A 15,854-nucleotide genomic window follows, 5' to 3' on the forward strand; every position below is an offset into this window, starting at 1 on the left:
CAATCCAAATAGGTTAAAACTATTCCAGGTAAAACCAAAAGAGTGCCCTGCATTAGTTAGAAATTTCAGGTCAACTTATTCACAGGTTAGTGTAAGTACTATACTTTTATACAAAAAAAGGCAAGAGTTTAGCCTGTCCTGAGAGAAGCAAAAGAAGCACCAATCCTCTGTTCTCTCCACCATGACACCTCTTCTGGCCTTTTTGAATGCCTGAGTAAATGCCAGCAGTGGGCAGGGGCAACTGGTCCACTGCGGTGGTAATAGTGCCTTCCTTTTTCCACAGAATGGCCCTCGACCTATCCACAGGTCATACCACAACCTGCCCTTGACTTATACTTGAGGTCAACGTATAGCTGAGTATATATGGTAATTTAAATAGAATTAAAAACTGTTTTTTAAAAATATTATGGATAAAACAGTTAAAGCTATATGTATTTTAAGAAGTAATACAATTCAGCCTCAAAGTCTTCAGTAAAAAGCCATGTTTTTACTTGGTCCCAACCACATCTCCACAAACAGGGGCCAAAGCAAAAACGATCCTTTTCCATGTCCCCTAAATATATATTGTTACATTTGCAGAATAAGGATAAATTTTGGATTTGTATTCTTATCTTGTTTCTCACATGTTTGTAAGTTTGGAAGCACTTGGTTTTACTTGTTGGTCATTGTTTCCAAGTTGGGAAAAATGCTTTTTCATTTCAACCAAGCCAAATTCGGGTTCTGGTTTTCAGTCCTATGGTGAAAGACTTACCATAGTCATTAATTTGGACATAGAACCAAACCACAGTTGGTGGGAAAGAAGAACATTTTATTGATTATCCCTTAGGCCATATCAAAGTACCAAGCCAAACAACCAGGCTTGAAAAGACCTGATTACATTCTATACAAAAATTAGATAAAACACTTGTAACAATATAATAAATAAATATGATAAAACTGAATGTATACATCATATTTCATTGTCACGCCTCAATTTACCCCAATCAGCCCCACATATGTGGATCTCAAACATTGTTTTGATCAAATACAGAGCCATTTTATATGTTATTTTTGGAACTTGACCGCATATAAAATACGTTGTTCTGATGTGTGATTCCCAATGCATTGTCCGTTTGATAGATGGACCAAGGAACAAATCTCTCATCTTCTGATACAGTTTACAATCAAATAATATATATGCTAAATCTTCAATTTCAGATGTTCCACAGATAGTGAATCGTTCATTATAAGGGATGTTATTAAATCTCCCATATCTAACCATTGTATCAAGCTGATCGAATCTAGCTCGAGTAAATACCTCCCTAAAGTGTTTTGGCATTTGGAGTTTTAGATAGTTGGCAATTTGGAAAGTACATTTATATTGGCTCAGCCATTTTAGGTTGGCAACCCCACTGAGAGTAGCTATATCTTTTTGAGCTTCTATGTCCAAAATTCTTTGTCTGGCGCTCTTTTTTACTTGGCCACTTAAGGCGCAGGAGGAGGCCGCAACTTCTTATATAATTTGTCAGTTGCGTAATCCATGAGGTTTGTAGTGGGATTTTATCTGTTCTAATAGGCACAATTTTGGGAGTCTATCGTGCTCCATTACATTGATTTTACACCAGTAATTATACACCCTGTATTTAGACTGTGCTTCTCAGGTGCTGAGATTGAGCTTGTTCTATTACTGAGATGGAACTTAAACCTCATACTTCTGCATATAATAGCATGGGTGTAATCTTAGCTTTATATACTTTAATTATTAGAATTAGAGTGCCGGAATGGCTATGTGTTTTTAGTTTAAGTATTAGATTCAGGCGAGTCTTTGCTCTGAGTACATTCATTTGATGGTGGAAAGACTAAGAGCCCATTTTGGAAAAAGTTACTCCAAGATAAGGTAAGGTGTTCACTTGTTCTATTGCCTCACCATCTAATTGTCATCTGTTTCTGCTGTCTTTCTCCAAACACCATTATTTTTTACTTTGATTTGTTGATGATTAGAGAGTTGTCCTGGCAATAGGAGCTGAGTCTTCTTAACAACCTACGAAGTCCAACTTGTGAATATGATAATAATATCATATCATCAGCATATAACGGAGTGTTACAGTATGTGTTTAGGACTTTAGGCATATGAACTACAGGGTCTTTTATTACTCCAGGCAGGTCATTGATGTAGAGATTAAATAGTATTGGGGCTAAGATGCACCCTTGTCTTACCCCTTTGTATGTAGTTATCCTGGATGTCATGGCTCAATTTACCCCGAATCGTACTGTCAAACAGGTGCTTGTATATAAGGCTTTAATCAGTAGCAACAGTCTAGGTTCCATTTCGAGAGTGGGCAACTTAGTCCATAATAATTCTCTGTTCACTGTATCAAATGCTGCAGAGAAGTCAATAAAGGCAGCGTACAAGTGCCTCCCCTTACCGGCATATTTAGCAATCAGGTGATTCAAAATAAAACAGTTATCAATGGTAGATCTGTTTTGTCTAAAGCCTGCTTGTTCTTCCACAAGGATACCTTTTTCATTTACCCAGCTTTCAACTCTGCTTAATAGGAGTCTAGTATAAATTTTTGCAACGATATCTATTAGGCTAATGGATCTATAGCTACTGGGATCCTTTTTATTCCCTTTTTTTTTATAAATGGGAACCACTATTGCCAACTTCCATCCAGCTGGGATTTGGCAGGTATTATTTATATGTGTGAACAATCCCGCCAAAAGAGGGGCCCACCAGTCGGGATCTTTTTTAAATAATTCAGCTGGTAGGAAATCTTCCCCAGGTGCTTTACCACTCTTTAAGCCTTTAATGATACAGTGTATCTCTTTTTCTGAGACTGATGGCCAGGGAGGGGGGGCTTCCATGCATAATGGTGGGAAACAGAAGCCATTGTTAATGGCCATGCCAGAAGAGAGGACTAAATATGCAAACCCAGGCTATCTCCAGTGTTATTCCCGTGCTGCTATAATTTTAATTTTGAGTTGAGAACCTCTTCCAAGGTTCTGTTTCTAGTCAGCAAGACCTCCAGCTCAGTTAGTATGCATAAGGGAAGATATGATATACTGACATTGGAAAGTAGCGAACATCTGGCAACAGTGATTTGAAATATAGTATACTGCCATTTCAGAAGCTCTGTGATCTGACATCCTAGAATGGCTGAGTTTCTTAGGGCAGGATATAGAAATCCAGAGGAGATGTAAAATATAAGGGTATATTCTGAATGATGTAATGCAGTGGTTCGCAACTTTACAAGACCATTAAGGCAAAAATTAGATACATCATGGACCACCAAGATCAATCAACGCCTCCCCACCACCCATGCACAAAGAAATAAAAACATTTTTAAATAACTAAAATTTATTAATGTTCTTGATTAGACTGCTGCCAGAGCCCCATTTGCAATCTCCTTGCAGCCCAGCTCCCTGCTGCCTGGGTCTGAAAATGGTGCTCTGGTAGCAGCTTCAAGCACAGGCAAGGATGGATCCAACACTGCCAATCTTGCTCCCTCCCTTTCCCCCAACTTTGGATCCGCCCTTCCTTCCTTGCAGACCCAGCCAACAGAGGTTGAGTTGCCTGGAGGAGACTTCAAATGGTGCTGTTGCAACAGCCTCCTCAAGAGCAGGTAAGGAAGGAAGGATTGAACACTGGGTAAAGGGAAGGTGTGGGAAGGGAGGCATTGAGTCCTTCTTTCCTTGTTTGCCTAGGCTTGAAGCTGCTGCTGCCAGAGCCCCAGAGAGATAGCTCCATCATCACTGACTTGTTAGGAAGCAAAAGAAGGGAAGAAAGCATACGGATGCTCCCATCTCCCATTGTCTGGGCCCAAGTGCTAACAAGAGCAAGGGATCTGGGATGAAGAAGTTGGGGAGGCCAGCAGGAGAAGAATGTGGGGGTGGGGATTATGCCTTTAAGGCTCCTTCTCAACAGCTACGCTGTGTCGACTCAGGTTTCTGCAGAAGACCCCCATGCACCACTTTTCTGTTTCTTGCAGACCACCTGTGGTCCATAGACCACTGGTTGGGAACCACTGATGTAATGGCTGACAGGAAGAGCATACACTGTGACATTTTAATATATGATTCACTTGTTAGTGCTAGCTTTTTTGTTGAGAAGACATTTTGCAACCCAGTGGACTCTCTTGACTTTTTCTGTTGGTATTGTTCACACTTCTGCTACACTGGATTTAGATGGAGTTGTGCTTGGCATGCAGGAGTAACGGTTAGAGCTATATTTTTTCTTTTTAAACAGGACCAAGTAACTTTACTGCTCAGCATACTCCCAGTTTGGCAAACAAAACTCTTCTTGAGTTACATTATTATTTGTGTGTCATTGGAACAACTGTTCAGCGTTGGACTCCTCCATAGCTGGCTATCATTTAATTATTTTGAATAGTTTTGTCACGACAATGTATATGAACAACATGTAATGTACAAGTCAAACATAGGTTTGCAGGCAAATATGTCCTACTCTCTGTCATTCCTTGTATTTTGAATCATTATGTGCCATAGGCTTAGTTTAGAAACAGATTTTCAGTTTGGGAGGGGAAATTCTAAAATTTTGGTGTTTTAAATGCTGAAGGGAAAGGACCAGCATCTGTTGCTATGCAATCACCTTGCTGAATTGCTATGAAGTTGTGACTCTTAGAATAGATAACATTGCGTATGCAGTCTAATGTTTGCTTAGATGAAAGTGCAATCTGAGTGCAATTCGTGACTGCTTAGAATGAAGTACTATATACTTTAGTAAGATTTAACCCTGAGTGAATTGGTCTAGGATTTCACCTTTACTAAAAACAGACTCAATACCAGAATTGTCCAACCCTTAGCATTTATTTCATCCAGTGATGGATTTTAAATAATATCCCAGATAACTGCTATAGCCTGTGTGCAATTATTTTTCTGTTTATTTTTCTATTAATAACACTGAATTCTTTAATGAACCATCTGAATGCTTTATTCCACAGAGTTTGGCAAGTAAAACATGTAGTAGATAAATGAAATATGTTCCTTGTCCAGTATTAAATGTATTTCACATAGCTCAAATCATTTTGGAGAAAATGCAAACGGTGTGCTGAATTTTAACTGGTTGTTTACTTTTGTGATTCCTTCATCAATTTGAACTCTACAACTCGGATGTAGCAAAATCTGTCCCTTTGATAGTAGGCCAGTGCCTAAAGTTTCATCATGCTTTTTGTCAAACACTGTGTAGGCTTTGATCTCTGCCTTGGTACTGCTATTTCCCGTAATATTTCATCCTTTTCAGTGTTTTTGATTCATGATTAGCTTGACTGGCCTTTCTTTTTTATCCCATCTTTCCAATTGTATGCCATTAATTAGCCTCAAAACAGTTGGAACAAAGTTTTTAGAACTGTTTGCTTTTACTCTTTATTTTATTCTTATACATGATGTCCAGGCAAACATATCTGTAGATAAGCTTTATTCTCTGCATCAAAGGTGGAAAATCATACAGCCTATCAGTTTTGTTGAACTGCAACTTTCAGCATTCCTCACTTTGGCTAGATCTTTGGAGATCTGCAGTCCAGTAACAGTAGGAGATCTACATGATTCCCATCCATTATCTATGCCATACCTCCTCGAATTGGTATTCTCCACATATTTTTGGCTACATTTTCCATCATGTACCAAAGGTTGCACATTGCAAGGTTGCCGTGTTCCCACTGGCTTTTGAATTTTATCTCCTTCAAGTTCATATTTTTCTTCATTTACCTAGAAACTGAAATTAAACTGAACCTGAAATTAAAGGACAGATGCCAAATTCTTGGGGAAATGCTTAAATTATAGTGAGACATAAAAAAAGTCACAGAGCAGACATCAACAAGGAATTGCAGACCTATTTCATTACTTGTAAATAATGACTATAAGATTTACATTTCTAGTTTGGCAGACAAATTTAGGAAATGTATTTCCCAGAATATTCTTGAGGTTCAGAGTGGATTTCTTCCAAAAAGACAAATAGGAAATAATGTAAATAATTGAATATTTGGAGTATCACAATGAGGACAAGGCTGTCTTTAATAGAGATAGATGCAGAGAAAGCATTTGACAACATTTATTGAAATTATTTATTTTAAATATTGGCAAGAATAGACTTTGGTGAAATTGTTAACTGAGGTGTAAAGACAATATATTGGGTTCATTGGAAAGTGAAAAATGTGTCCTTGGACTGAGTCATTTGGTCACATCCAAAACATAGCAAAATTAATTCCTTTGGAAAAGTCAGCCCAGTACATGTCCGCCTGAATCATTTATCTATAGTTTCCTCCCAGAATTTAGTTTAACATCATATATTTTAAATGTTTTTGATTTCACGTTTTGTTCTGAAATTGAGTGTAGTTACAAGACTATCCAAGATATTTAGTAATACTTGGTACAGACATACATTAAGCTTTTTGTGGTAAGTGATTTCGCAGATGGCACACAGCAGAGAAGCATGGCATCCCTTTTGCTGATAGGATCCAGCATCTTTTCACCAGTCAAATTATACCCATGCTATCCATTGGTCACGATTCAAATTCTGTTCCAATTTCTAGATATATGGGAATCCCTGGGTCTGGGGTGTTTCTAATGTTAAGCAAAACTATTTTAATCATTGGCATATGCCACTTATTTCCGTAATCTTTTCTCTTTTTTCCTTTGTTTTTATGCTTGTGTGGTGTTCATAAATACAACTAGAAATAAAGAAGAAAACTGTCAGCAATATGGAGATTTCTCTTTAAGGAGTATGTAAGACCATTATTTAAATAAAGTTATGTTGCTTTAAATGCTAAAAGTAAGGGTTTTTTTGTTTTATTATTTATTGATATTCAAAGATACATGGGATTCACATGTAGATGCCCATCTAGATAACGTGCCAAACTCTTTTCCATGGGGAACAATAGACTAACTTCTTAACAGTGCCTAGATCATACTATTATAAAGTGTCTCTTTCTGTCAGGATTTACATTTTTAAATGTGATATGTGACTCATGCAGTCAATCCTTTTGTACTTTTCTAAGGGTATAGTGACCTCTAATGGAGAGCTAATACTCTGCTGGATGTATTTATTAAGTGGAAAGAAACTGCTTTGTATTACGACTTGTTTTTGCTTCTTCTTCTGCAATAGAATATTTGGTATAAATAAATAGTGCATCTATTATGTACATTTAATATTTTTTGTGTTAAAATCATTTGTAGGACATCAAGCATCTGAAATTTCTGCTACAAGTCTTGGACTCCTGATTTCAATTTAATGACTTCATAAATCCATCACCATATGCCTTGCCATTGCTTCCATGAACACTTAATGTGAGAAGACTGGTACTTCTGTTTTAAGCCTCAAGATTTGGACATCGTGGAAAATAGACGACTACATCTATATAAATACCAGCTGGAAATTTTAATTACTGCCCCTGTCATTTCCATGTGTTCATACTATTTAATGAAATTGGATGTTTTATTATGCATGGAGAGACACAAATGGGTTTTGGAGGCAACAGCATTTATGCTTTTAAATGACTATCCCAAGAAAGCATATTTTCCTGATTCACAATAACTCCTCATTGCAGACAGAGATGTAACAAGCTACTCTCTACAATAGCTACGTTTCCATTATTGCACTTGTATAGTAAGATAGAATGACTTTTAGGACTTAATAGCACTCTGCAATGGTATAAAGAAAATATAAAATTAACTCCTAATCTGTAAAGTACATGAAATCTGAAGTATTCAGTCACAAAACGTGATGAGTTTTGTTTAGAGTGTTCATTATTATTTATTATATGAATGGTCCACATTAATGTGCAAATTGGTAGAATGGCATTTATTTCTTTTGTTAGCCTATGAAGATTTAGATTGCTAGTTACCCTTGAATGAATTATTTGAAATTTTAAAATGACCTTTTAGACATTTTCTATGAAATGAATTTGTTTATTAAAAGAGCTTGATTTTTTTCTATAATCAAATCTTTGGAAGGAAAACATGTCTGGAGCCTCTCAAATTCATATTTTTGTTGGTGCACCCATCATCCCAACTTTATTAAAGAAGCCCAAAGAAGATAGATCTTCAACAGATACTTTTGAAAAATGGAAAAAACTCTATCTTTCATTTACCAAAGACACTTCTTTGCTTTGTGCGAAAAAAGACAGATGTCCAGATCATGCAGACCATCAGATGCCAAAAAGTGAAGCATTGACTGCCTGCTTTAAAGATGAATTCACACCAAACTTTGGTGGAAAAAGTGAGATAGCAAATTTGACAGACTGTGCAGTTTATTCTCAAAGTATAAAATCCTTTAGCAATACAAATGAGATAGGTGAGTCAACTGGCATCATTTGTCATGTCTCTGGAGATGTAAATAGTACAAAGAATCAAATGAATCATCTTATATATAAGGACCTTTTCAATCCAGTGAAGATAAATGAACAACAAAGCAAACAGTCTGAAGACAATGAAGAAGATATCAATTCCATGAAGCGTAATGACTTCGATATTTCTCTGTTAGCTCCCAGTACTAGTAGAAATATCAATAAAATGAAGTCTGCGGAACAAGATGATAACCCACCAGCCTTTCAGTGTGATCATTGCCAGCCCCTGGGACAATATGTGAAGACAAGTTGCCCACAAAAAATGGACAAATCAAAAATGGATAAACCACTTCATTTATGTACCTGCCTTGGAATATCAACAGACACTGAATACCATAGTATTCTGACTTCAAGTCAGGCAGCTTTACTTTCAGGAAGGCATGCTGTAGAACAAAATTCAATTCCGATCAAACCTGCACAAGAGCAAGGAGTGAAAATGTATGAATCTTGTAGGGATCTTGAAACAGTATTGGATCCGTTTATCCAGATAAATGAAAATGGTAGTGTATATCCTGACCTGGATGAATTAAATTGTAGACATACTTATGAGAGCTCTCTTGAACTTTTTGATTCTAATAGTCCTGAAAAAGAGAACTTAATTTTCGAAGAGACCCACTTTCAGGAAAATGTTGGCCTGTCCACACACCATTCACCTGATAATAAACCTAATAATGAGTTATGTTATACTGAACAATCAAAGACAGAAACACTGTGTTTTCAAAGAGACTTGTCTGCAAAAAGGCCCCGAACATTTGAAGATATCTCACCTGCAATTCACTTTAGAAGCGGAAACGAGAAGCGGTCAAAGAAAGCCATGTCAGCTTATTCTTCCATATGTCCAGTTCCACAAGTAAAGGAGCAGAACATTTTAAGAAGCAAAACAGTTCAAAAGTACTCATCATTGCTTAAAGAATGTATCAGCAAAGGTCAAAAATACACTGTCCTAGTCACAGTACTGCACCCTTGCCATGTGAAAGAAATAAAGATCAAGTCAGGAACTAAATTACCCTCAAGGGTCCCATTAGCCACAGTTGTCGTTTTTGATCAATCAGAAATACAACGGAAGGTGGTGTTATGGAGAGCAGCAGCATTTTGGTCACTGACAGTCTTTCCTGGGGACATCATTCTACTTACAGGTGAGGTGGGAAACCTCATTTTCAATGTATATTTGTAAAAGTGTTATAGTCTTACCTGAAAGAACTGTATTTCATATACTTAATTTTTGTGACTACTAAGTTGCTTAAACCAAACACCAGATCTTTGAGAAAATCTTGACTATGAGCCAGAGTTAAGGAGTACTGTATGAATTGCTATCTCCATATTGATGTGAAAGCTTCCAGTGAGTTTCCAAACTTCTATAGCAATAAAAAAAATATTTTCTATAGTCCTAGTTAGCAGCTTGCAGAGATACAGCCATTATACTCAGTGAAATGTCTTCAGTGTGTTTAGGTAAATAATTGAAACTGGTATATTGTTTAAATTATAAGGCATCTTACTGCCTTCATCACAGAGTCTTTCATATCTATTTCAAATGGTTTGGACTCTAAAAGAATTTAGTGCCCTAACCATAATTCCAGTGCATAGCTTTATATTCATGTTCAGGAATGCTCCTGATTGGTAAGAGCTTGGAAGAAGGAAGATATTGTGAGGTTTCAGAATGCGTCTATTCTGAGATCCTATCAATATGTCTATGTTTCTGAAATCCTTTCTATTTGCATGTCGTTGTACAGTGTTGACTAAGGAACAAGTGGTTATTTAAAAACAGAATTCATAAGAGAAACCATTTAAATGTGGACCATATATAACCAAATTTCTGAAGTTTCATCTCTTATAAATACGAGTTCAAAATATATTTAAGAGTTTTATCCTGACAGGTGGAAAAGTCCCATACAGCATCTATAGTTTCATAGCTACATGGCATATACATTTAGTTTCATAACTATATGTAATTATATGTTCAAGAATTTCTCTGGTTTTTTTTGTTGTTGTTGTTAGTGTCCATATGCTCAGTTCAAATAACTTCTGAAAAATGGAGTCTCAGAATGGACAATCCCAATATGTGATTTCAGCCTGATCATGAAGTCCAAACTGACAAGTGGAAATCATGACTGGAAACCATGAGCCATAGTTGGATATTATGGTGTTGGAAAGACTTCAATTTCTTATTTCAGTGGCAGCTTCTATTTGTTATTTGCCAAATTGACTAAAAAAAATAGTTGCATACTAACTGCCTATTAAGGGGGAGGAAGCACAGTGAGATTATCCATCATTCCCTCTTCTTGGAAATGCTGGCTTAAGTGGAATTTTTCCTAATTTGACCAGTGATCTATTCTTCATTGCAGATGTCATTCTATATGAAAACTCCTGGACTGGGGAAACAATGCTACAATCAACTTTTACCACTCAGTTACTCAATCTTGGAAGCTGCTCCAATATTCATCCAAATAAATGTGAGGATTTGTGAGTTGATAAGTGACATCTCAAGGTTTCACTACAGTATTTTCTTTTTTTAATAAAAGACATTTGCTGCCTCCTTTACGTCTTTCTGTCACTCTCAAGCCAGCATATCAATTTAATGTATCAATTTAATGTATCAATTTAATGATATAATGATATATAATAATATTATACTATACTAATATTATAATACATTGTATATACATGTAATATTAATAATAATATTATGATGTAATACAATGTAATAATTATTATAATTCACTATTATAATTGTGTCAGCTCACCACAGCCGCTCCTGAATGAACACACGAGACTCTCTGTGGTATCACCAGGAACTTTTACTGTAGGAAACATGAACATCAGAAAAGCCAAGAATGGGAGGCTCCGGCCAACCCTCCTTTATATACCCTCCCCCTCATTTGAACAGTCTCTTCCCGCTCAGTAAAACCCCGCGCAAATTCCCCGCCAAGTCCATCAGCCGTTTCTCCTCCGAGTCCTGGGACGCAGGTGTCTTATCAATGTCAGTGACCCTGAAACTCAGAGCCACATCCAGGCTCTAGTAGCAGGGTTCTGACATGGCGTCCTCCTCCCCTTCGTCCTGGAAGGAAAAGATTAAACACAACTATTGTTCTCCGCTGTCCAGAGTTCCTTTATACTTTTTTAACAGGCTGCAATGGAATACCGGGTGTACCTTTCCTAGGTCCTTTGGTAGCCTCAGCTCATAGGTCACTTCGTTTATTCTTTTTGCTACCCTGAATGGCCCTATATAGCGTGGAGCCAATTTCTTGGATGGGAACCCCAATTTCAGGTTTTTTGTGCTCAGCCAAACCAGATCTCCTTCGCCCAATTTGTCCCCCTCTCGGCGCCTACGATCCGCAAAGAGCTTGTACTTCTTTTGTGTTTCCCGCAATGCCTCTACCACGGTTTGCCACCCTTGCTTGATTTTGGCCGGCCATTCCTCGTCGGTCTGGCCCTCCCCTTCTTTCCACTCGGGTAGCCTGGGGAAAGGTGCCACCTCCTGTCCGTATACTATTTCGAATGGGGCACGACCTGTGGCCGAATGTACGGCCCCGTTAAAAGCCATCTCAGCAAACGGAAGAAGGTCCGCCCAATCATCCTGTCTATAATTGGTGTACATCCTTAAGAATTGGCACAGTGTCTGTTGGGTACGTTCGACCCCCCCGTTGGTTGCGGGATGAAAGGCCGAGCTCAGGTTCCTTTCTGCTCCTAACAGCTGTAAGAATTTTCCCCAAAATTTTGCAGTAAATTGGACTCCCCGGTCACTAATTATCTTGTCGGGACACCCATGTAGGCGATATACATGCTTCACATACAAATCAGCAAGTTTTTCAGCTGAAGGGAGTTTTGGCAGAGCCACAAAGTGTGCCTGTTTTGAGAATAGGTCCAATATTGTCCAAATGTATCTGTGGCCTCTGCTGGGGGGTAGTTCGCCTACAAAATCCATGGCTACGCATTCCCATGGCCTCATGGGCTCCACCACCTTCTGCAATAGCCCCTGGGGCTTCCCCGGTGGTGTTTTTCCCTCTGCACATAATTCACACTGCGTGACGTATCCTCTGGCGTCTTTCCTCATTCCGGGCCACCAGCATTGTTTGGCCAACAGTTTAATAGTCCTGGTGGGGCCTAGATGACCCGCACCCTTGTTATCATGGTACTTCCTTAACATTTCTCGTCTTAAACATTCAGGAATATACAATTTCTTATTTACAAACACCAAATCCCCACACAATTCTCCCTTTTCTTTGTTTGTTTGTAACCATTTGTCCATTCCATACGCTCGCTTCAACTCTTCCTCCCATATTTCTCCTCCCCCCGTGGAAATGGCAGTACGTTTGTTTTCTTTGGCCGCTTGTGCTCGAGTTAGTACTGCCAGGCCCCATTGCTTATCAAGAAAAATACTCCCTTCAGATTCCTGAATTCCTCCCCCGTGCTGAGGCATCCGAGAGAGAGCGTCAGCGAGTATATTATGTTTCCCCTGGAAGAATCTGAGTCTGAAATCAAAACGGCTGAAATATTGGGCCCATCTAATTTGCTTCGCTGATAGTTTACGAGGGGATCTTAGATACTGTAAATTTCTATGGTCAGTCCACACCTCAAACGGTGTTCCACTTCCTTCCAGAAAGTGTCTCCAGCACTCTAGTGCTTTTAGAATCGCTAAGGCTTCTCTCTCCCAAATCGGCCAGTTTTTTTCTGTATCGCTAAACTTTTTTGACAGATAGCCACATGGCTTCAGGTTCCCCCCCTCGTCTTTCTGTAGCAGAACTGCCCCATATGCCCGGTCTGACGCATCGCAATGTAATACAAAGGCTTTAGACATATCAGGGTGCTGTAGGACAGGCTCCTCAGTAAAACGCTTTTTAAGGGCTTCGAAAGCTTCCTGGCATTCTATTGTCCAGGTCAGTTTGGCCCCTGGGGCCTTCACTTTGGCTGTTTCTCCCCTACCTTTAGTCTTTAACAAATCCGTTAATGGCAAAGTGAGGCGCGCAAAGTCCTTGATAAATGTTCTATAGAAGTTTGCGAACCCTAGGAAGGATTGCAGCTGCTTCCGTGTTTTGGGGGCTTCCCACCCCCTCACGTCTTCTACCTTCGCAGGGTCCATCGCCACTCCCTGGGAGGAAATCCTATACCCCAGAAAGTCTATCTGGTCTTTATTGAACTCGCACTTGGCAAGCTTCGCATACAGTTTTGCTTCTCTCAACTTTTGCAGGACTTCCCTGACTAGTTCTATGTGTTGCTCCTTAGTCCGAGATACTAACAATATGTCATCTAAAAAAACAAAGACTCCCTTGTACAACAATGGATGCAACACTTCGTTGATTAATTGCATGAACGCGGCGCCTCCGCCGCACAAACCGAAAGGGAGCACACGATAATTGAATAATCCGAATGCACAGGAGAAGGCCGTCTTCCACCTGTCCTCTGGTTTAATCTGCAATTTATGGTACGCTTCAATTAAGTCCAATTTAGTGAATATCTGTCCCTCCGATAACTGGGCGATCAAGTCCTTCACTAAAGGTAGGGGGTATTTATTTCCAGAACTGATTGCATTCAGGCCCCTGTAGTCAATGCAGAGCCTCAGCGTTTGGTCCTTTTTGCGCCTGAACAACACAGGCGCCCCTAGAGGGGAATTTGAAGGCTCTATGAAACCCCTCGCTAGGTTTTTATCAATGTATTTTCTCAGTTCCTCCTTTTCCCTAGCCGACATTGGGTATATTTTTGCCTTAGGAAGCTCTGCTCCTGGGACTAGCTCTATCTTCACTTCAACTCTCCGCTTCGGTGGGAAACTGTCTGCTTCCTTCTCATCAAATACGTCCACAAAATCCCGATACTCTGGGGGTAATTTATCTGCCAGTTCTGCTATCCTGATAGAGTCTTCCTCCCCCCTTTTCCCCGGCTCCCTTTCCACTTCCTGGCTCCCTCCTTCCAACTTCATCCTGAAGATCATGCTCTTATCCTCCCAGTTGATTTGCGGGTTGGCCTGCCCCAGCCATGGCATGCCTAGTATAACATTATAGCTGGCTATTTGTGATATCACAAATGACACCTTTCCTTCCCAACTCCCTATCTTACACTTTACATCTTCGGCACTGTACTTAGCTAATGATCCCGATGCTGTGGATCCGTCCAACTGCGAAAAAGCTATTGGGGATTCTAGGTTCGTTCTTTCGCATCCCAATCCCTCGGCTAATTCAGGGGAGATGATGTTCCTGGAACATCCACAATCCACAAATGCTTTGCAGGTTGCTTGTTTGCTGCCACTTTCCAGCTGAATGGGGACCACTATCATGGCTTTGTCCTGACTTACCAACCCCCCCGAGTGGTGCCTCATCGGTGGTTCTTCCTCGGCGCGTTTCCCTGCCACGGCTCTTGGTTTGGGCGGGCCTCCGCCTTCCCCTTTTCTCTGCCAGCACTCGGCAGCCCTGTGGCCCAAACGGCCGCACACGAAGCAGCCCCTCCTGCTGGTGCTCACGTTCCCTGTCGGCTCCGTTCTCCTCCCGGCTGGGGTTGATCCCTCCTTCCGGCTCCCCTCTTTCATCTGCGGCCGCTGCTGTAGCCCTCCTCGGTGCCTCCTCGCCTGGGCCAGCGATGTCTCGATGCGCCCCGCCAGCTGAATCCATCCGCGCAGTGTGTCAGGCTCATCACGATGCACCGCCCAGGAGAGGATCTCCCGCCTGAGCCCCTCTTTGAAGAGTTCTATCTTTGTCACTGCAGACCATTCCGGCACCTTTTCAGCGAGGCATTGGAACTCCTCCGCATACTCAGATACCGACCTCTGCCCCTGGGAGACGGTCTTCAACTCCTCCCTCGCCCGGATCTGCTCCAGTGGATCTCGGAAACGGGTCTCCAGGGCCCCCATAAAGCGTCGGAGTGACCCCAGACATGGGTCGCGCCGCGCGTGTAGTTGAACGTACCAGCTGGCCGCTCCCCTCTTCAACACTGCACCAATGGCCCGTACCCGGCTGGATTCCGTTCTAAAAGTGTGGGCATTGTCCTCCATATAGCCCCTCACCGTGGTCAGGAAAAAATCCAGTTCAGAGGACTCTCCCCCAAACTCGATCCTTAGTTCCTCTCGTCTCGGTAGGGGTCCCTGTGGTGGCAATCCCCAATTCTCCGCCCGTCGCAAGCCCCCTTGCGGGCCAGTGGGCCCCGCTGCTGCTTCCCTTTGTCCTGTGCCACGCCCGGCATTCGCCAGGGGCACCAGGGTCTCAGTTGGGAGCGTAGCCGGGATTCTCGGAGGCTTTTCCCCTTCGTCGTCACTCTCCTCCACCCGCGTCAGGCTCGTTTGGATCTTGGGCCGGGCACCGGGCTCCTTTCGCATTTCCCTTCCCTTCGGTGCTGGGAGGTCTGCAAAGCCCTGGCTGCTTCCCATGCTCACGTCCCACATTGAGCTAGCCCGGAGTTCCCTTCCTCGCTCCGGCTCCACCAAAACCGCCAGGCGCTCCATCGCCCTCGACATCACTGCCAGGGTGGTCTCCATCGCCGACATCCTCTCCTCCAGAAACACCATCTTTTGCGGGCCTGGGGAAGGTGAACCTT

The 15,854-nt window shown here is 41.0% G+C and overlaps 1 protein-coding gene across 7 annotated transcripts in view; it reads left to right on the forward strand.

The window, feature by feature from the left end:
• The window catches only part of shld2 (shieldin complex subunit 2), a 59,651-nt gene that overhangs the window by 24,492 nt on the left and 19,305 nt on the right, over positions 1–15,854 (forward strand). For 6 of the 7 annotated variants that reach the window (XR_010004479.1, XM_062975804.1, XM_062975803.1 and 3 more), the window contains 2 exons: positions 7,171–9,475; positions 10,682–10,789. Coding sequence is in view for 6 of the 7 variants with exons in the window: in XM_062975804.1 (XP_062831874.1) it covers positions 7,954–9,475; positions 10,682–10,789 (1,630 nt within the window). In the remaining variant the exon portion in view is untranslated. Of the gene's footprint in view, positions 1–6,669; positions 6,717–7,170; positions 9,476–10,681; positions 10,790–15,854 lie in introns of all 7 variants that reach the window. The other variant, XM_062975805.1, reaches the window with a different exon arrangement.

This window comes from Anolis carolinensis, chromosome 3, assembly GCF_035594765.1.
Source record: "Anolis carolinensis isolate JA03-04 chromosome 3, rAnoCar3.1.pri, whole genome shotgun sequence".
NCBI classification, from domain to species: Eukaryota; Metazoa; Chordata; class Lepidosauria; order Squamata; family Dactyloidae; genus Anolis; species Anolis carolinensis.